Source organism: Tyto alba, unplaced genomic scaffold (genome assembly GCF_018691265.1).
Source record: "Tyto alba isolate M040663 unplaced genomic scaffold, T.alba_DEE_v4.0 Super-Scaffold_16, whole genome shotgun sequence".
In the NCBI taxonomy this organism is placed as follows: domain Eukaryota; kingdom Metazoa; phylum Chordata; class Aves; order Strigiformes; family Tytonidae; genus Tyto; species Tyto alba.
Window position 1 is genome coordinate 18,408,833 of NW_024881278.1, and position 21,306 is coordinate 18,430,138.

The 21,306-nt window shown below is 38.1% G+C and overlaps 2 protein-coding genes across 10 annotated transcripts in view; one reads left to right on the forward strand and one right to left on the reverse strand.

The window, feature by feature from the left end:
- The window catches only part of USH2A (usherin), a 428,153-nt gene extending 421,537 nt beyond the window's left edge, over positions 1–6,616 (forward strand). For 8 of the 9 annotated variants that reach the window (XM_042789369.1, XM_042789365.1, XM_042789371.1 and 5 more), the window contains one exon: positions 6,503–6,616. The gene's annotated coding sequence lies outside the window, so the exon portion shown is untranslated. Of the gene's footprint in view, positions 1–6,181; positions 6,482–6,502 lie in introns of those variants that run through there. The other variant, XM_042789366.1, reaches the window with a different exon arrangement.
- Positions 1–21,306, reverse strand: part of KCTD3 (potassium channel tetramerization domain containing 3) — a 28,140-nt gene that overhangs the window by 4,682 nt on the left and 2,152 nt on the right. Inside the window, exons 2-13 of the mRNA XM_042789374.1 lie at positions 18,736–18,789; positions 17,251–17,296; positions 16,344–16,417; positions 15,810–15,868; positions 15,548–15,628; positions 14,701–14,841; positions 13,323–13,413; positions 10,520–10,710; positions 6,554–6,669; positions 2,547–2,634; positions 2,294–2,410; positions 1,110–1,280 (exon numbers count right to left, since the gene is read on the reverse strand). Coding sequence (XP_042645308.1) covers positions 1,110–1,280; positions 2,294–2,410; positions 2,547–2,634; positions 6,554–6,669; positions 10,520–10,710; positions 13,323–13,413; positions 14,701–14,841; positions 15,548–15,628; positions 15,810–15,868; positions 16,344–16,417; positions 17,251–17,296; positions 18,736–18,789 — 1,229 coding nt within the window. The remainder of the gene's footprint in view (positions 1–1,109; positions 1,281–2,293; positions 2,411–2,546; positions 2,635–6,553; positions 6,670–10,519; positions 10,711–13,322; positions 13,414–14,700; positions 14,842–15,547; positions 15,629–15,809; positions 15,869–16,343; positions 16,418–17,250; positions 17,297–18,735; positions 18,790–21,306) is intronic.

Genomic DNA, 21,306 nt, shown 5'->3' on the forward strand with positions numbered 1-21,306 from the left:
AACTTCTCTCATGATTTCTGTATGACAGTTTTAAAAGATTGAGCGATCAAGCAGAATTTAGCCAATGGCAGGTCACATAGCATCTCCAGACAATTATCTAACAATCTACATGTTGCTGCTGCCGTCCTGTTTTCTATTAGTTTTGTCTCTTCCCTCAGAAATTCAAGAAGCAAACTGAGGCACGTAGAACACAACATTAAGGTCTGAGTCAGCACCAGCAGCCTACAGCACACTTCAAGCCTCTGTGTGCAGATGCTAGGATAAGACATGTCATGAGAGCAGCCTGGCAGCAGAACCCTCATCACACAATAGTGCTCTTCTATTTCATTCATCAGCTACTCAGCTTCCTACATACAGATGTGCCCTTTCCAGGCACTGAGGTTTTAGCACCAAGTTGCAGGGGAACAGATGACCTCTGGGCTGTTTGTTTGCAGTATAATTGGATACCATGTTTCCTCTTCCCTTTTTAAAAAGATGGAGATAGCAGCAGAAAGTAAATCTGTTCTCTGCCATGCCCTGGTTGCAGGATTCTGGACGAAACAGATTCTTAGAGGGAGGAGTGATTGCTGAAGGTAAGGGATTTTCCTGAGCATAAGATAGGACAAACAGGATAGCACAACAAACACTGGGAGACTGCTGAAAGAAGAAGAAACACAGACAGCCCTTTGAAAACACGTGAAGGCTTTTCCTAGGGCCCAAGAGGAGATGGTGCACATTTTGCTGCAACCCAGAAAGCTCCTGAAAGGCTGTTAAAAGACAAGTCCTAAAGGACCTGCCTACAACAGTAAGACTTGAAAGGGATACATTTGTTTACAAACCCTTTTAGTTCCACAAATGGCAACCTTGGAATAAGACACGAACAAAATAGTTGTTCCAGTATCTGGTCAACTAAAACCTAGGCCTTTTAATGGCTAAAGGCTTTGAAGAATGCCTACTTTAAGAAACGATCCAAGACAATATAGTCCCTCCCCCACCCCCAAATCTGTGTCAACTCATTTCTATCACATGGGGGAACAAAGCAAGCTAAAAAGCAATGCATGCAAATACTTCATTGGTCACGAGAAGGGGAGAACCTCCAGTACAAATTTGTGCACAGAAAATAAGATTACCTGACACAAGGTGTTTCTCTGAGAGCATGATCTTCGTAACAGGACTTCGATGAACTGTGAAGGTCTGAAAGAGCTGAGGCCCAGATCCAACTGTTTCAGGGTGCTGTACAATTACCCTCACTGCTCCAGAGCTGGTGCCATATGCAATCTCAATCCAATTGCCACTTACACCTAAAGCAAGCAAAACCACAGCTGTTCTCCTCAGCAATGAAAGCTTGTCTTACTGGGGCCAGAGAACAAGGCAGTAGAAAATAGTATTTCCAAGCTTCCACAGTTAGATAGATATTTATTTTAAACACTATTTACTCATTTTTTTCTCATGAACAGAAAAAGTATTTTGCCACTAAAACACCCCAAAGTTTTGTTCAATTCCATACTACTCTTCAACACTGTCTCACAACAGCTTTCTTTCCCATTCTCTCCTCCCTCCTGGAAGTGAAAGAAGAGATAGATAAAGTCATACAATCAGATATTTTGGCAGTCTTCACAGTGATGTGGTCAATATATCCACATACCATTTATTTTTCTGCCTTAGTGGGAGGAAAATGGGAAGTCAACAGGGAGGACTATAGTTACAAAGGTCACTGTAGTATCAATATAGGTATGTGAGTAACCAGTTTCTCCCAGTTTGGGTTTTTTGGGGGTCTTTGCTTTGTTGTGTTGGTTTGTGGTTTTGTGTTTTGTTTTAATTTAAAAGATAGCTTCACTGTGATTACAAAAGACTGCACAGACACAATAGGTAAACATCATTCAGCTGCATATGAAAATGGGTTTTAGTATATTGGTTATAAGGTTAGACACAGCAGCAAGGTTGTCTCCCCGCCCAGTTCGGCACAAACTCTTTCAGTGAATACAATTCATAATCTAAGTGCAAATCTTGTGTAAAAGGCTTAAAACCAGCAAAGGTACCTTATGCACAAGCATATGCACGCATACGTGTAAGTACATGTACCTATTTATATATATGTACAGATGTAAGGGGAAACAGTTACAACAGTTACACCTAGTGTTCATCAATCATTTGAGGATGATTAAATGAAGAAAAATTCATTGTTTATGTCAAGGGCTACCTTGTCTGCTTTAGCCCTGCTAATGTAGCAATAGAAAAAAGTCCGTTTGGAAAAAAAGAAAAAACCTACATCTGTAACAGACTCTCCCTGAAAAGACAGTGATAGAATACTGACTTGTTTTAGGTGTAAGGTAGACACTGAGCGCTGTTATAGCATCATTGGAGGGGTCATGGTACAATTCTGTCACTAGAAGATCATTGTCTTTCATTCGCAATGGGAACTTCTGCATGTCTGTGGGGAAGAGACATTTGTTTCTTACGCTGAATAGACACAGTTGTTTTCATGCAACTTAGATCAACTAAAGAGACTAAGAACAAAGCTGTTCAGTATCACCTCCTTTTTACTCCGCCCTGCTCTCATTTCTTACCAATATAGTAGATAGAGCCATTGTTACAGCCCAGCAGCAGAAAAGACCCAGCAGTATCATAGCTGGTGATAGGAACAACATCCTGAACCTAGTGCAAACAGAAAGAAAAAAATAAAAAACAAATCAAGAAGTTAGGTTGCTACTGTCTCAGTTTGCAGACATTTTTGGTACACTTTGTTGAAGAACGTCCGAGTTTGGTACTGGTCTGAAGCTGTTGTGCATGCACTCACACATAGAATGGCATCACATTCCTTTACCAATGCAGATCTTAAGTTATGGGGTTCAGCAGAAGGACGCAGACAAGTTTGCACAACTGCTCTGGAAGATCCTTCTCCATGTGAAGGTACAAAGCCTAAAGCACTGCAGCTAAACCACATCTTCAAAAGAGGATTTTTTTCCCAATATCCAAATTGATTGTTCTTCATACTTTCTGTTCTATCCCTTCTTCTCTTTCTGACAAGTCCTTAAGAAGTTGCTGGGCAAAGGAACTAGATGTTGCCTCCCTAAGCCTTCCTTTACCCCAAGTTCTAGTGTCCCTCCGCCAGCCTCTATGGCAATCTCAGCCTCCCGCAGATATATCACGAGGGGAAAAAGTATTCTTGTCACATAACAATTTCCCACTTCCACTATACATCCATACCAAGTAAACTGGAAGGCAGCTCTGTCATATTTTACTTACTCTTTTCCCTCTATGATGAAAAGGAGTGCTTATCCCCTCAGGTGGGACAGAGATCTCAGGCAAAGAAAAAGTTTACCTTATCTGAGGTATGATCCCCTATCTCAAGCAATTTTTTTTTTTTTTCTTCATCCTTGAGGAAGAAAAAGCCATTTTTTCCAGAGCACTCAACTGCACAAAGTCAGCATTTTCCCTGTACTCCATGTTTCAGTCAGTCCACTTAATGGATACTGAATACTAATTCATGGAAATTTCAGCTTAAATTCTCATTTCTCTGTGACCAGCAGCATGCTTCCAAATGCTTTAGATTTGCAAAATACCTACAATGTATCTGTCAGATAAAAGCAAAACAAAACAAAGAAACTTCCCCACACCCCAAGAACCTATCACTCTAAACCAGCACCCATTCCTACCATAAGGATAGTCTGTAAGCCCCTAAAACACATTCTAAGCCTATCACTTAGCTTTACAGAGAAGGCTGCAACATGAATATAGCTTTTGAATATTTTCCTGAGGCACTTTCCCTCCTTTCTCCCTTTAAAGAACTATGCCTCTCTCACTTATGCTCACCCATAATTTGGCACAGATCCAATGCTAAAAATACATTGTACATAGAAAATCCAAGTGCTTTCCCTGGACAACTGATGACTGAATGACTTGGAGAATGATCCTTTCCAATTACTGAGAAGAACTGCTATTCTCAATCTGCAAGCTTTCACATAGTACTTCTTCAGATACAGCTTTAAGTACCCTACCCTCCCCACAATCAAATTCATACTACACCTAATTAAATAAGGGATCAAACTATCTGGACCACAGAACTTGGTTTCAAAAGGTATCTTTTTCTCCCCAGACAACTTTAAAGAATTAGTACAAGAGCAGAAAGGCAAGAAACTGTTTACAGAGTCACAGCATCAACAGATCAAAGTGCAATGTGTTCTCTGGTTCTGTGGATCAAAGGTATACACAGAAGCTCTCCCACCTGCAAAAAGTTTACAAAACTAATGAAGGCAGAGGCTTCTGTATCAACAGATACACCACTTTATTCATCACCTTGCAGAAGACATTAACAACTGCAAGGAGAGGTCTGAGCAAGGGGAATCCACAATGCTGCCGACAGCAGAGATTGACTGACTGGGTCAGAGAGATCACAAAAAAAAAGGAGAGTCCTTTCTTCTGCAGCAGAGATGGGAACACCAGAGGGGATTCAGTGGCTGCACCTGCCAAGATTTGAACTTGCATTAGGAAACAGAGAAACACTATACAACAGTCACTGGTAAAACATGGCCAGTGAAAATCCTCATTTCACAGATTAAGTTCTTCTGTCGTACTCCATTGCTTTACGTTACCTCTTATTCTGAAAAAAAAAAAAAATCACTTCTATGCCAAGAATTTTATTACTGATGTATCTAGCACCCACAACCTCCTCTCCTTGTTGCATGCAACTGAAACATTGCCAGAGGATTAAGTACTAGGGAAACCACCTTAGCTAAATCTGCTCAGATCTCCAAGATGGGAAGATAACGCAGGAACCAACTAGAGGCAGAGGTCAGAGTTACACCTTCAGGTGTAATACACCAAATACAAAAATTGCAGTGTAAGGAAGGCTAGCTTTGCACAAACTAAGCCTCCTTAAAGTAGATCTTAGAAAGGCATCAGAAAAGAAAGCTTGAAAGAAAACAAAAGTTCTTAAGTCTGAAATGGGACACTGGCACATTATGTTCCTCAAAACCTCACACTGCAGCAAGTATGATTACATCCTAAGTCCAGAGCTATAGGTAACTCCCAGAAAGCAGTTACACAGACATCATGTATTCTCATGAGGAAGTTTAAGATCAGAGGAACAACCCTGCCAATTAAGTCTTTATGACGTTCTTCAAGAAGAATGGGTTCTAAATGGAAATGAAGATCTATAGGAAGATGGTTTGTGTGGTTTTTTTTGTTTTTTTTTTTTTTTTTTTTCTTCTTACTAACAAAAGAGCCTGAGGTACAGAAAGCACCTTAAAACCAGTTAGAACTGGGGTTTCTTTGTTCTGGGTTTTCTTTTTTTGTCTGTTATTTTGATTTTGTGGTTTTGGTGGGGGGGGGGCGGGGTGCCTTTTTTTTTTTTTTTTTTAAAAAAAAAAAAAAAAGGTAGCAATTTTTATCCCCTAGGAAAATTAAATAAAATTAGCCAAAAAACTTGGGTTTAGGACATCCTGGCATATAAGCCCCTCAAAGATTTTCTGCTCTTCAATGAGAAATGTTTTCACCAAAGGAATAGTCAGGTAGCCTGAGGAACTATTAAAGTGATCAGAAAGATTTCTGTGGCTCCACCTGGAAACAAATATGATGAACAGGACATCCGTTTTTATTCTTTATGACTTGCTCCTTTAGAAAATATTGTCAAATGCCAGCTTGTCACATAACATTAAGTTGTCTCTTAACAGAAGGTTTTTCAAGGCATCAGTAGAGCTTTAAATAATGTTTTGTTTAATTCAAGACCATACTAACATGTCTGTGTCTGCTGCAGCAGCAGTGCTATTCCATGCTTGTTGTCTGCCTTATTTGTTAGCAGTACTGTCACTTAAGGGTTGAATCAGAACTTAGTTGGCAAATAGCGCAGCAGCCTCAGGTCAGTTCTGCCTCTTGAGATTGGCAAGGCAATTTGGGGATTTTTATTGCATCCAGGTTTTGTGCCATAAAGATGTACATCTGGCCGTGTAACAACAGGCTTTGTTATTCACATGAATGCTTGACTGTTTTCTCAGACTTATACAGATTCCAAGGATCTCTCTATTTAATACGCATTCTGACAACAGGAATAAAGTCAGTGCATCCAGAAGCATCCACGTGCAAGACAGACATCTTTAAAGTACATTCGTGCATATTTCTGCCAAAGAAGAGTCTCCCACTGTAAAGCTACTTTTGAGAACCCCAGATATGACTGCCTTCTTAAACTGTTTTCTTTTTCTTTCAGATGGTGCAGAAATCGCTGTCACACATTCCCCACAATTTTTTTATTTCCTATGATCCTAGTGAATTTTTACAAACTTACTAATCCACAAGGAAGTTTAAATATACACACACTTGACATTCATTACTCCAAATCACACCACATCCTTTTATTTGAAAGCCTAAAAAGCATGCTTGGTAGTACCACCAAGCAATTCAACATTCTGCTCACAGGCACAATATTTAGATACCAAGTCAGCAAGCTCCGTAACACAAGGCAGGGCTGAAAACTCTGTGACAAGCATTTCACACATGGTTTTAGATTATTTTATTCTCTTTTTACTAGAAAGACATACCAGCTTATTAAAAGTGTTGTGGAAAATTGAACTGAACGCACCTGCCAATGCTGAGTCACAGCGTTCCAGACTCCCACTTTCCCTGTATGGCTTGTAGCCACCAACTGGTTGCCAATGAAGAAGAGAGCATCTACAGGGACTCCAAGACTGAACACTCCTACAAAAAATGAAGAGTCTATGAAGCTCATCTAAAATAAAGAGAAAAAAACAGTAACAATGGAATCTCTCAACTATTATCATGTCACATTTATTATAGTAGCAAGTAAAGAACAGCCAAAACTGGGTTTGCAGTGTGCAAGGTGAGGTACCATTCAAGCAGCAAACTGGGTTCCATTAAATTAAATGTCAGTGTGAGGTCATCTCTGCTGATGCAATCACTACTTGGGAAGGATAAAGGAGATGAGAGAAGGCCGAAGAGCCCATGCAAAATATGCATTCCTTATTTTTCTACAGCCATCAAGTTCTCAAAGGGCTTTATACATCCTAAGATATTAAAAAAAATAATAAAATCCTATTACAACAAGCAGGATTTTTTGGTTGTTTTGTGTTTTCCTTTTTTTTAATCTGTGACTATTATGTATCATTTAAGAAGCAATAATTTCATGGGTTTTGCTAACCAGACAAATTTGTGCCATACCAGTTTGCAATTACCTTTTAAAGTATTGCAAGTTCCCACTGCCTTTGTAGTCTGAAAACATATTTTAGAAACTAATTACAGCTACAAGGCTTCATCCTTATTCTTGGGAAAAGACTGAACAACCCCAATGTGACACTACTTGAATACATTCAAATTACTCTTTTAGCAGAAATACCAGAAAAATAAGCAGCCTGCTAAAGTCTATTTCTTTCTTTCTCCTTTCATCTCCAGATCCTTAAGTTTGGTTAAATCACAGTCCACAACTAGAGTACAGGCTACTAAAAAACCGAAGCTATATATGGAACTGGTTTCACCAATCATCACCTACTATTCAAAATCTGGAAGATAAGACTTACCAGCAAACGTGCCCTCAAGAACATTTCACTTAATAAAAAAATCAAAACACTGCAGAACATGACAGGCACTGATGACTACGGTTATAGCAGACCTTAACATCTATGTTTTTCCACAAAATTTGTCCTCTCTTCAGAGCTTCATAGTCTTATCATTGATCCAATATGAATATTTTTAATTGAACTGCAAACTTGAATAGCATACTACATTTCGTACTATTTATTGTACCATGTATTTAAAAGTTACAGCAAACTAAAAAGTCTAAGATCATTTCCAAGTCTGCCAGCTCTGAAGTTCAGCAAACTCGGTTTGTAGGTGATTCCAGGCTAAGTTTTACTGCCTGGTAAATACAGAAGTCATTACTACTGGGGATACATTACACTACCAAGTGTCAAGCTTCATTCACAAGTTTCCTATTCCATGCTGCTCACTCTACATATTTACATTACTCTTCACTAATATACTTTAACTGCAGCAGGCAGATGTCTTCAAAACAGGAGTATGCAATAGCTGGAAAACTTCCCAACATTGGTTTGGACAAATTCAAATGAACAGAGTGCCATTCCCAACCAAGAAACATCCCTCTGTTACACCCCAAGAAGGAACCTCAATATATACTTATGCTTTAATTAGGATGCTAATTGGTTTTCCAGGGCGTGGTGCAATCATTCGATGTAGATAAGATTCAGCAGTACAGGGCACGTGAAAAAGGCAATAATAAAAATCCACAGGAACAACTAGAATTGATTACTCCAGAGAAGGATGAGGTTCAAGGAAATCAAGGAAGACAGCTTGAATGGTCTGGAGGAATTTGAAGTGTCAGTCCTGCTTAGGCTCAACAGTCTTGAGACCCATCCACAGGGAAGACAATGCTATACGTAATGACAGGCTCTTGTCTTAAGGGTCTCTCTCAGTAAAATACTGCTTACAGCAGCAATCCAGCAGCAGTGTCTTATGTAAGTAATATTGAAAGGAAAGAGAGCGCTCTGGGAAAGCTCTATCACAAAGATGCCAGCCCACACAATTTTCTGAGGATGGTGTCGCCAGGCACCAATGACTGCTTGGAACAAGTAATTTCTTTCACAAGATGACAGCAATGTACTGTATCTCTAACACAAAGCAGGACTGCAAGCATTTGTCACTACAAGGAAACAGCTATATTCAAGTTATTACTATTAAACACAAGCATATTTTAGGTTTTTTAAACCAAGCAGCAGGGCCTATTATCCAAAAGAGGAACAGTACATTCTGGTCAATATTACTCGGACCAAAGGTTCAATCTTGTGGGCACTTTCTCTTGGCTCTCCCCTGCCCCAAGTGGCATTTCCTTTGTTTCACAAAGTCATTTCAATGCAGTACAGTCTGTTTAGCAAAAGTGCTTCCTTCAGTTTTGTTGCCATGTTCAGTTACAGTCCGAGTTATCAGAACCTTATGATATTCGCCTATTTTAGAGTTTTTATTTGAAGTAAAAGTCCACTTATGGTTTTTGCATCTCTTTGCACTTGATTGCCAAAAATATGAGATACTTCACATACCTTATTGTGTATCCCAAGGTAATACAGGCAGCAAAGTCAAACCAGAAAATACAGGAGGAATATAATCGCAGAGTGCTTAAAGCAATGCCTATCACAGGAGCATAGCTGTCATCATAGCTCTTCCCTGCTTTTAAGATTTGGTCAACAGGAGCATAACAGAAGAAAAGGCTTCTCAAGTACAACATTTACTGACTGTTTAATGGAGATATTTCGTATTCAACTGTTAGACACACCTTTCGTATTTGTTGGTTGGTTTGTTTTTTTAAATACAATGGAATCTCAAAACACATGGTTTTGCTGACCATGATTATATACAAGAACTCTGTGAGTCACAAGTAAAAGAGCAGTATACAGCTGCATTATCCCATGCAATGCCTTTGCCTTTCCCCATCTTCAAATCTGACTTGGAGTTTCCACTCATTCAAGCATGAAAAAAAGCAACAGCTGTTAACACAGCTAGAAATTGCCTGAGCATCTTTCAAGCAAGCTCTTACTTTAAAGACACATGGATCAAAACTTGAATTTGGTCATTCTGAATTTAATTAATGACCATATTAATTCTCATTACTTCAGCTATGGAGATACATCTAACAACACATTAATTCAGCATTAAGTTTCAGAGAAAAGTGTCCACATAAGGAGACTGCTATCATACTTCGTTAGCAGTACCCACTGCCAGAGGAAACAGTCATTACTGGCATAATAATGGTTATTCAAACACCAGGGATTACTCTAGAGGAAGTTCCTAATATTGTTCCCTTCACTGCCTCCTAGATTTGCCCTGTATTTGAACAACAGTGAGTCAGACAAGCCATCAGATCAGTACCAAGGAATACTTACTTCTGAAAATGTCTTCTTGTTGTTTCTAAAGCCTCCCTAATTGCGTGTCCTTCAGTGCCGAGGTGTACAAACAGTAACTCCTGTATGCTTAGGGCAGTAGAATGTGCTTTTTCCCTACTTCCAAGCTTTTTCATCTTCCAAGTTCCATTTATGAACTACATTTGACAGAGAACTGAAATCTTTTCATCATCTCCATGTAAAAATATGGCTTTAATAAGACAAAGGAAAGAAAGCAGAATCTCTCAAGATCTGTAGCTTTCCATCTCGGAAACTTAGTTCCTTTGTGCTATGGCCTAGATTCAAATGCAAATCCAGGGAAAAAATTAACTCTTAATTTGCATCTTCACACAAAAATTCAGACTGAACAGTAAGTATCAGTTAGTATCTGTTCAGTAAACAGACTACTTGTTTATTCTGCATCTTTTTGATTTTGAGACAGGATTCCTCTAGAATGACAGAGAAGAAAGTTAACATGTTCTAATATGTTGCTGTACTATAGCTTGTTTTGTCACTTTGTGAAAGTGAATACTGAATACTACGGTTCATACATACCTCAAAATAAGGTCACAGACTTCTTTCTGGTTAAACACACACACATACACACACACATAAAAGAAAAAAGCCCGGGCAATTATAGTTACCAATTTCACTGCCACTACCACCATCTTGAATGCTCCACAAGATTATGCTACTCTCTGAGGCGACTGCAACCATTTTATCCTTGTCTCCATGAGGTCCTCCAACCACCTTAGCATTGAGAGCCACTCGCTCAATTGTCCAGTCCAGATAGGGACTTGTGAACACCTGCTGCCACCCAGAAGACTCTTTGATTCTAGAAGGGCAAAGGAGGCAATGGGGAACAGAGGTTAGAGATTCAGAAACGGATAACTCAGTCTAAGCCTGGACCACTGCGGATGATCCACTCTTACAGGCTAAGCCACAAAACTTCAAATTCCAGTTAAGCACTACAGTCTATAAGAGCTGCATGTTTTTTTTCCCTTGCAGTCTGATACCATATTACTTCAGTGCTTTGCAGCTATTAGAGCCCTGTGCTGGGCTTTTTCCTCCCATAAGCACACCTGATATAGAAGTTAAGACCAGGCCAAAATCTTGGGCTAGACAAATGCTAGAGAATGAGGTTTAGCATAAGGCTTTAGATGAAATCTCTATTAATTTCCAGAGGCAAGTTATCTTATATATCACGTAAGACACCCAATGATGCTCTGGCATAAAGCTGTGCTATCTAGTCACATTTTCTGTTATGGTATACTGTAAACAGTTAATACGGAATTGACTGTAAGCTTTATTTTTAAAGAATCATTTGTCTGTGCAATTTTAAAGACTTACATGATGCCAGAAAAACACAATTTATCCATTTTAATTTCAGGCAATAATTTAGATACTTTGCAACTGAGCTAAAGCACACTAAATCTCAGCAGTCAAAATATATAAACGTTAACATGGAAAGCAGAAACATATCTAATATTTTTTGCCATAGTTGACATTCCTTCACTTCAGCACTGCATCCTGCCTGGAGCAGAAGCACCACACATTACTGTGCTCTACTCATACAGCATGCAGAAGCTGTAGTGAAATAACTTAAGAGGATTGCAATAGCCATAAGCCTTTGAATGCAACCAAGACATTCTCACAAGCTTTATTATGACATTTTAAAATACTCTTTTCTGCTTCAAATGAAGAAAAAACAAAACAAAACCAAAACCTATTTTTAGGATGCACTTTGCTTTTCTGTAGCTTTTTACTAAAATAATTTAATAAAATAATTTAAGTAGTAAGAAAACCACAAAACTAAATATCTGAATATATTTCATTTCTTACTGCATGGGATTCACAGTCCAGTCCACTACAAATTATCACTTATTTTGAGAAGTGATTCTGGCTAAAATTCAGATGTTGTCCTTACATTAAAATAGTACTATTATCTTAAAGAACACATAATTTGACTACACCATAGTAGCACCATATAAGCAAGCTATATTTCAATTTCTGGGTAGATGGAAGTAGATTTTAAGTGTATGCTGTTTCCTCAAACGCTAGATATTTAAGTAAGTCTGGGAAAATTCACCTATTAAGACATAAAAAACAGACAGGTGCTAAGATACGGCAGAAAGGGGAAAAAACTGTTTCCAAAAGCTCTATAAGAGCAGAACGGAGGAGGGAAAATTCCACCATTGTATTCCTAGAGTTTCTTCAAGTTCCAGAAGAAAAAAAAACCTATTCAAAACAAGACAAGACTGCTACCTTGAGTCGCTATGAAGAAAAGCAGCTTTTTAAATTGCCATGTTGACCTGCGCCCTCTTTCAGCAACCATTCAAGTCTGACATGCTTCATCAAAAGCATCACTAATGACTTAAGTTCAATGGTAACAAGTCTCATTAAGTAGATTATCAAGCAGGTAAGAGGCAGAATCTTTCACTTAAAGTGAGCTAGCATCTAAGGAAAACAGTCAGAGATAAAATCCTAAGGAGGAGACAACTGGCACAAAGGCAATTGCAAATCATTGCCTCTTTCTCCAGTTAGACCGTATTAAGCATAATTGAAAACGAGAACATTAAGTAGAGCAAGAGAAGCCACATTTAGTACCAATTAAAGCAAAACAAATTGCAGTGGTGAATACAACAAACAAGTTAGATGTGATTTAAGTTACAAGTTTAAGCAAGTAAATTAGCATTCTATATAGTGAAAAAGGCAGCAAACTATGGCTTCATCTTGGCAGTAACCAGAAAGAAGCTATTCACATTACACTCTTTATTCTCCCTTCTGTTTCTGAACCACACTACAACAGCAGTGATCTATTGTTTTTGGCAAAAGCTCTTGTTAAAACATTACTTTCAATTGAAAAGACAGCCACCAATTAAGACTACCAGATGTGAACTGAAAAACAGTAATATGAAGGTGTTACTTATCTTCACCCAATCTTAAAAAATAGCCAGTTTGTTTACAAGACATTTAAAGACTTTTCAGCTGTTCATGTGAAATAGCAAGTGATTAACAGTTCTGCTAAGCCAAAAACCCCAAAGTTCAAGACAAGGTACATCACTCATATAGCAAATATCCATGAACTGTTTCAAGTTCTTTGATAGTTTAACTTCACAGACTGCCTTCAAACCCATACAGTAGGAAGAACTTTCTAAATGAATCTTTCATTTAAAAGCCTGGTGTAAAACAGTATTTTGAACCAGTTACATTGGAGTCCATTACTTTTGCAACGACATCAAGAATTAACATCAAAACAGCAAAATTTCAGTTCCTATCAAGCAGTTTATTTGCACGAACAAAAGCAGCAACTCATATTTATAGGAGGAGACTGAATATACGTGATCCACCTTTATTTCAGAGGAAATCAAACTTTTTGCTTTGCTTATAGCAAATTATTGTATTTTTTTAAGATTCCTGTAACCCAACAAGCAACTGTGTTCATACCTGTAGCAAACAGCAAAATGGGCATAGGCAGCCACTATCCAATTGTGGTGGCCAGCTACTATCAGGACTTTCCGTGGGTCCACAGGAAATCCTAAAAACAACAACAAAGCCAAAGTCAGTCAAGTGATGGCTATTAGAAGATAAGCAGAGACATCTGTAACAGGATGGAGCTCTCTGCTTGGATATGCAACAGAAACTTTGATAACAAAGTTTCTCAAGAAACATTTTCAGCTAGATTCTAGTTAGAGATATTACTCCTCACAATACTGACAACTATTACAGTTCTTACATGGGAGGAAGACTTTCATCTCAGTCACTACAATCCAAAGTGTCCGTAAGGAGAAAGAGGCAAGTACATGCCTTGCTTTTAAAACCTGCCAAACTGGTAAAAATGTGTTATCAAATAAGAAACAACATTCTTTTTTGTAAAAGTTCTTTCCAAATAATTTGTTCAGCCCTATATTATTGTTCCATACTGCTAAACTGAAATTTCCAGTATCTCAGAATACCTATAGCTACTCCATTTATCATCCAGTGGGAGCATGCCTGTTTCTGATTTATAACTAAATTAGGTTTGGCAGAAGTGTTGGATAGCACTGGAAATCAATGGTTATGGTACTTGCCCAAGTTAGCTCTCAGCCTTGATATGCTAAAGAACTAATGCCTAAAGACTGCATCTTTTCTCTCATTTTCCCCAAGACTGTCCTCTTCCAAACCTGCAGCAACTCAAAGAAGAATCAGCAATTCATATCCAAAGCTTATTTTTATGTTATCTGGATATAGATTCACCTTTTAGCATAATCTAGATTTTCCTAACACCGCTACAAGTTACATGAATATAGCAGAAATATGACACTTCTAACAGTATAATTTTTCTTGCAAAGTCAAAAGCTGGAAAATGACAGAATTCAAGCCTATCTTATTTATAGAATTTATATGGGAAGTACTCTGCATAATCAAAAAACTGAAGACTACCTTTACTCTAAAGACTCAGCCCTTGCAGGGCAAGAGAGGCACAAGGATCAATAAAGACGTGCAGGAGCAGGAAGGAGGTCCTGAAGAAAGACCAAAGAGACACTGGTCTGTCTGGTTTTTATTATGGCTTTAGTACAGTGTAAGGCATTTGTCTGAGGGGCCATACTAAGACTGCATGAAAAACTTTGATTTGCCTTTCTCTCAGCCTCATGTTTTGATTGTGCAGCAGTGAGCCTTAAATACTGTGTAGGGAGTAGTGTTTAAGTAAGTATTCAGCAATTTAGGATTTTAGCATTCAGCAAACAGAATAACAGACTGAAACCAGAAATAGTCACTCAGTTTTTATTTCCCAGTGACAATCACAATTACAATTTGTTTTGGTTTTAAAACTGACATTCCTCACCTAGCCTGACTGTACCTTCCCCAGTACCAGCAAGTGTAGATTGGACACCACCTCCATGAATCTCACTCTCGGAGCAGTTTTGACCAGTTCTAGCATCAGCTGGTGGCCCAGCAGTATTATTTATTTTACGGCTGGGAATGCCTATAAAAGAAAATAAATGTTCAGTCCCACTCCATACACTTTAGCAATATATCAGATATTCATTCACTTTCAAAATACAGGATTAATACTTGTTGCATTTTGATCTAAAGTCTAATTCATCTGCTGTAAGAATTAGGCAATATCATAACACAGAAACAGAAGATGCGTTTTCTCTCTACATTGACATTCACAACTTAAGGAACTACCTTCAGAAAACTTGTCAACAATTTGCTAGATATCCCCTAGACTTCAGGTTAACACGTGAGCTGTGTTTACCTCTACAGAGAAGTAAAATTCTAACAAGTACTCACATTGTTAAGGAAATCTCATTTGTGGTGATTTGTCACCTAAACATAGGGCACCTAAAGTAACTGTACCTTGAGAAGGAAGAAAGCGCTCCATGCTGATAACATTTGACTGAAACCTGCTTGAAGAATCTCTCCTGTAGTCTACTACAGCCTGCTTAGTATTAACATGCCACAGCCCCCGGCCCAGCACTCTAAATATGCCACTTCATAGAGCATACAGATAAAAGCCTTGGTTTTGAATCAGAACAATGTTTGATTCAACCATTTATCTTAATCTTTCCATAGGAAAGCTTTTTCTGGACAGTTTGACAGCTAAAGTAACTACCTCAGCCAATCGCCCCCACAAGCTAAAGCAGTGAGTGACTGCAAGCAACATCAGATTATGAATACAAAAATACCTGGAGGAGGCAGGTAGCCATGAAAAAGGACACTGCCACAAGATGAGCGTTCCAGTTCTTCACATAGTAGCAATCTTCTCACTAAGGAGGGAAACGAGATATGACCACAGCTTTCACTTCCTAGGAAACATTACATTATTTCAAATAACCGTCCGTATCAGTAAGTTTGAAAATCTTCAGGGTCACAACTGCCCAGGACTTGTAAGTGGATCATTTACACAGTAATAAACATGAGATGTCCTCATATTAATAAAAAAGTTACCTAAAGGAGTGATTCCATAGAATTCAGCTTCATGCCTGAGAACATTAATACTCACTCCCCTAGAGAAAGAAAGAAAAAACAAAACATAAAACAACAACAAAAAAACACAAGGACAGTGTGAGCCAATACCTTGAATATAAATACTTGCATATAACTGGGTATTACACAATGTGAACATCAAGCTACCTAACAGTTTACAGAATTACCACGAAATGCATTCAACACGTTGATGTTTGAGATTTCAAAGTGTTCTTAATATTATCTTTCATTACAATACGGATATGGAAACAATAAAGAAATACATTGCATGAAGTGGTTTAAACTACAAGAATCCACAAACAAAATACAACGCTATCATTTCTGCTTCCACCACGCCATACGTCTATCCTAGACATGGCCCCAGATCTACCAGGGAGCTGAGTCATATACTAAGCACCAAACTAGAGGAGTAAAACTGGACAATCCTCACTTGAAAAAGTTTTCTAATGCATCTGATCAAATTCACTTTCACTTGAAGTAACTAAAACTTCTTACCTTAAGTCTAACTCCTTTGTGCGAAGAAAATTTAAAATGGGTGCAAATGCTGCTGGATCTCGATCAATAAATATCTGCAAAGAAAAATTGCTGTACTTTAGCATTACTATGGAGCAACCAGCAACTAAAATGCTTTTTTATGCTGAGCATGGGAAAGAGGAGATGAAGATGAGGCAGTCAGCAGACAAACCTAACCCAAAGGTTTTGGACCTCTCCTTTGCTCTCATTTTTCTTCTACCATCCCCTAATTCAATATTCTTAAAAGACACGTATACAAAAACTGCTGCAAGTAGGTGGCACTTAATAAACATGTTCTGTAATTTCTAAGGTCTCCACAAAGGTCAACAGATACTCTCACCTTCTATTGTGTATTCAGAATGCAGTAAATACAGTAAGATCTCAAGATAAGTTTAGATTTTTTTTTAATTAAGTCAAATACCATTACAACTACCTCCACACTTCTGGCAAAATACTTGTGTGCCTTACTATCACTCAACAACATTCCCGTAACTATAGCTTCCCATTTAAGAATATCATATACACAGACTGAAACGGTCATTTTGCTATATATATTTGCTAACAAAACCTACATTTCCATGTCAGGATTATTGATTTACATCTGCAATAGCTATCTAATGAAAATTACACCTCTCTCTGCAATACAGCAATTAGCAGTATTTCTTTTAAAAAGAATGAGTACAAAAATATGCACATTGTTCCAGTTGCATTTATCTTGGAAAGAAGATGAGAATCAAGAAACCCAGAGATGTCACTGATTTTCTTGAAAGTTTCGATTGACTCGGGCAGCGTAACTCCCATTAGCCTCCACAGTGAATATTCTTCAGGAGAGAACCTAACTGAAAGCATAACATTAAATTAATGAGTTATCAGTAGGTTTACTACTCACAGCACCAGTTTCATCCTTCAGCGTTGAAATTCTTCCACTCAGCAAACTGAAACACAAGAAATCGCCATTAGATGTCCCTCAAATGTACTAACACAAATACAAGATAGCAACACTCTCAGTCAGTTTGTTCTCTTTGTGTGCCATTGGTTGCATTTTGGCAAAGCGGTATGGCTGAGCGAAGAAAACTGCCTTAGTAAGGCAGAATGTTGGTGGGGGGTGAAATATCTCTCCTGAACAAAGGAGCAGTGCATGAACACCTAAGAAAAAGCTAAGAGATGCATCATAAGGACCTTCAGATTCCCAAAGAAAACAGACACAAGGGCTAGCCTGAAAGAATGCAAAATTCTTCCCAGGCACCCAAGGGGCTGCGTAGTTTGTTACAATCTAGTAAATCAGTAAAAGCTGCTGAAGTAAAAAGGAAGAATAAACAATCCATTCTGCAAGGATTTACTGGGCAAAAATGGGGTGGATGAGCTTTTACACAATTTTACTTCAAAGATTCTCTCCCACTAGATCAAAGTACTTTTGCTCCAGATGCATAGAAAAAACAATGTCAAGACCTTATTTTACAGATAAGAAGCAAACTAACTAACATTAATAGTTTTATTTCAAGATTCCATCTCAGTCTGGATGACAATTACCTCTGAGATTTTCCAGTACTGGATGACTTTCAGAACAGCCTCCTTAGATAGTATTTTCGGTGTTGAGAGATTGGGGGATAGCATGGAACTTCCTCCTTGTGCCTTTCCATCCATGCCTCAAAGAAAGTGACATTTCCCTGGCACTCCGTTTATCTGAATGTTTCAGGAAAACAGGAGCAGGTAATGCTGCCTGTCTATGTCAGCTTCCAGGCTTTGATTGGGAAAGAAGTCTAGAGTACAAAAATTAAACGTAAGGAAGCAAAATTGCCAGCCTTTAGGTTTTCTTTTATGTGTTTAGGATTAACTGGCATGACAGAGGTACAGCAACTACAGCACAAAATTACTAGGGTACCAGTAGTAAGCAGCACAATCTGCAGAAGTAGTAATGGTAGCAACATAAAAGTTAGCAGAAGGATGTTCAATAATTCAACAGCTCCTGTACCACAAGTTAAAACCTTCAAAACTTTGAGTTAACTCAGGGAACAGCAATAACTCAAAAAACATTAAAGGTATTGCTACTGTGTATGGTCAATAAGATCACAAGCTGTAATATAGTAATAGAGTCAGTGGCACCTCCCTTTCCTGCAGATTAGGAGCCTTATTTCCACAACACCCACCTAAAAAGTGACAACTCTTCAGCACATACAAACTGCCATAGCATCATTCAAGACAGAAGATGCCTTTTGGATAACAGCTTCTTTCAAATGAGTCTGTCCCATTGCTTGAGGAGGGGGAAAGCATCAAGGAAAAACCTTCTATTTACAGCATAAATGAAGAATTGAGAACATTTTTTTATATATATTACTGATAATTTGTCTTTAATGTGATGGTATATTAGAAATACCTGGAAAAAAAGGAGTCTGGAATCCACATCAGTGTTTGCCTTGAAGTGCTGAACCTAGGAAACCAAAGTTACAAGCTTAGAATCAGCTGTAAAATTCAAAGGAAGTCTGTTTTAACAAAATACTTCCACTTGTCCGACAAAGCTGATATCAAAAGGGGTCGGGAGGTTTGAGAACATTTAAATGCCCGCACAGAGTGAAAGAGGTCGTAGATTCTTTCCACAGACTGTCTTTAAGCATCAGCCAGGACTGTCCAAAGACTCCAAGTGTCATTCTTTCTATGTTTGTAACAGTCCCAAACAGCCTACATTTTCCATCTCTCATACTTCGTTAACATTAATGCTTGCAAAAAAAACCCAAAATACATGCACGCAAAAAAGCTGCCACTAAAATATGTTTATTAACAGTGCACTACTGTCATTAACTGCATGTTAACCTTAGGACTCGAAAGGTGCTACATTGTGCACTGCAATAGACTACAATAAGCTTCACGTTAATATTTTACAGTAACTTTAATTATTTGCTATTTTGCTCTTTGAACCCTCTTAGAGGCCCAAGGTCCCATAATAACAGTTAAAAGTAAGAAAATATTTATTCTGAATCATAATGATATTCTACAAATAATACTACAGTACAGTATGTTATGCCAGACAGTATTTTACATAATAAGTAACTATCAGCTCCTTTATACTTCTTCCAGCTTTGATTTAACGTGAAGGAAAACAACTGGACTGGCAGCTTGGACAATGAGTTCATGCTCCTCACCATCTCTCTGATCATACACATGCTCTTACTAGTACCACGACTAAGACACCTTTGGTGACCTCTTAATTAATGGGAATCAAGAAATGAAATGCAAAAGTAAAATTCCATGACAACTTTCCAGGAAGACACTACAAAACATGTTTGGAATAAAAGTACTTAATCATAATTTATTTAGTTTTCACCGCTTGCATTTTCCAGTTTTGAAGAAAAAAAGATGTACACAAAAAGCATTACTTTATACCCCCTAAGAGACAGAAACACAAAGGCTGTATGGAACTACCATCATGCATAAAATGTGGATTGTGTAGCTGCTCACTGCAAGCATAACAATGACAAATCTGTTCTTAACAGAAAATCTACAGCATCAGCGTTCTAAGCACAAACATGCGCAAAGTCTTTTCTAAAAAATAAAAATTTAAAGAGAATCAAAGCAGTTTGCTATCTAAATGGAAAGCAGTTTTACACAGCTTTTATCATCAGTAATACAGATCACTACCCTACTCAAAGAGTAAGGGATGATTCATTTAACTACATTATAGTATGCACATAATAGAAAACAATGAGTTACATGAATTTTATCCAAGATTAATCCAGACAATGCTCATAACTATGGGGACAGACACAGCATCCAGTTAGCCTTTTTAAAGGCCTTCACAAGCTAAAGACTTTTACTGTCTAATACTTTAAATGCTTTACAACTTTCAGTTATTTTTGTGGTTTTAGAAAAAAAAAGAAAAGAAAAAGAAAAACAGGACTTGTGGCTGCCCAGGAAGGCATGTATAGGTAGAAAGATATGTAACAAATACTAAAACCACAGCTAATTGGCATTTCCTACAACACTAAATGATTAATACCAAATTAACTCTGAAGCAATAAAGAAGTCTGATATGACCATGAAGATATTCAGTAACTTTGAACAAATGCTTGATGTGAGGATTATCTTCTCAATACACTACAGCACAGTTTCTGACCTGGAGGCATGCTTGCATTTAGGTCCAATGAGTGACAGTCAACTATTCAGAGGTGTCGAGATTGAAGTTTTGCTGGTGTTTTGATCAGTCGGGTTCCACTCTAGTATTTCCTAAATCAGCTAAAGAGCTTAGTAGCAAAACATCCGGGACTAGAAGAAGTGCCAGAAGAACAAGCTACACAACAGGGAGGACAGGAAAAAGAGCATCAACTGACTCCACATTTGCCTCCTTGCAATTTTATTGCTTTGCATAATCAGTGGGTTTAGACAGCACAAGGTTTTTCTGCCTGTGATTTAGCACTACGGTACCAGTTTAGTAAGCAATACCTCATACTGAAATATCCTTTAGAACTTTTAATACATAGACATTAATCTATGTAAAGGATGAGACACAGTCCTGCTTTTCGGGATGCAGAAAGAAGCCTAGCTAGCAACGTTTATGTGTATAAGCACACCTGCAGCACCACGCAGCTAAGGTGCAGTGGTCAGACAGACATCGTATGAGGAACGTTAGACAAGCCCAGTGCAATATCCTCAAATACTCTTAAGCAGGTGGCAGCCTACAGTTATTTTAAAGAAAATAAAGGCAACTAGAACTAGGCACACTTAAGTGTCAGTTATAAAACAACCATTTTCATAGTCCATTGCACCTGTAAAGTTATCTTATAACCAGAGGGAGATAAAGGGTCAAGAGAATTTACTGAAGTTGTTACAGCAATTTCTGTGAATGTTAACTTGCAATAAGTTTGTACTCCCAGCAAAGCTCAGACAAAGAACTGTTGGACCAACTGAGCAAAGAATCTCCAGCAGTCCCAGTAAGCACTGAGAACCTCCTGTC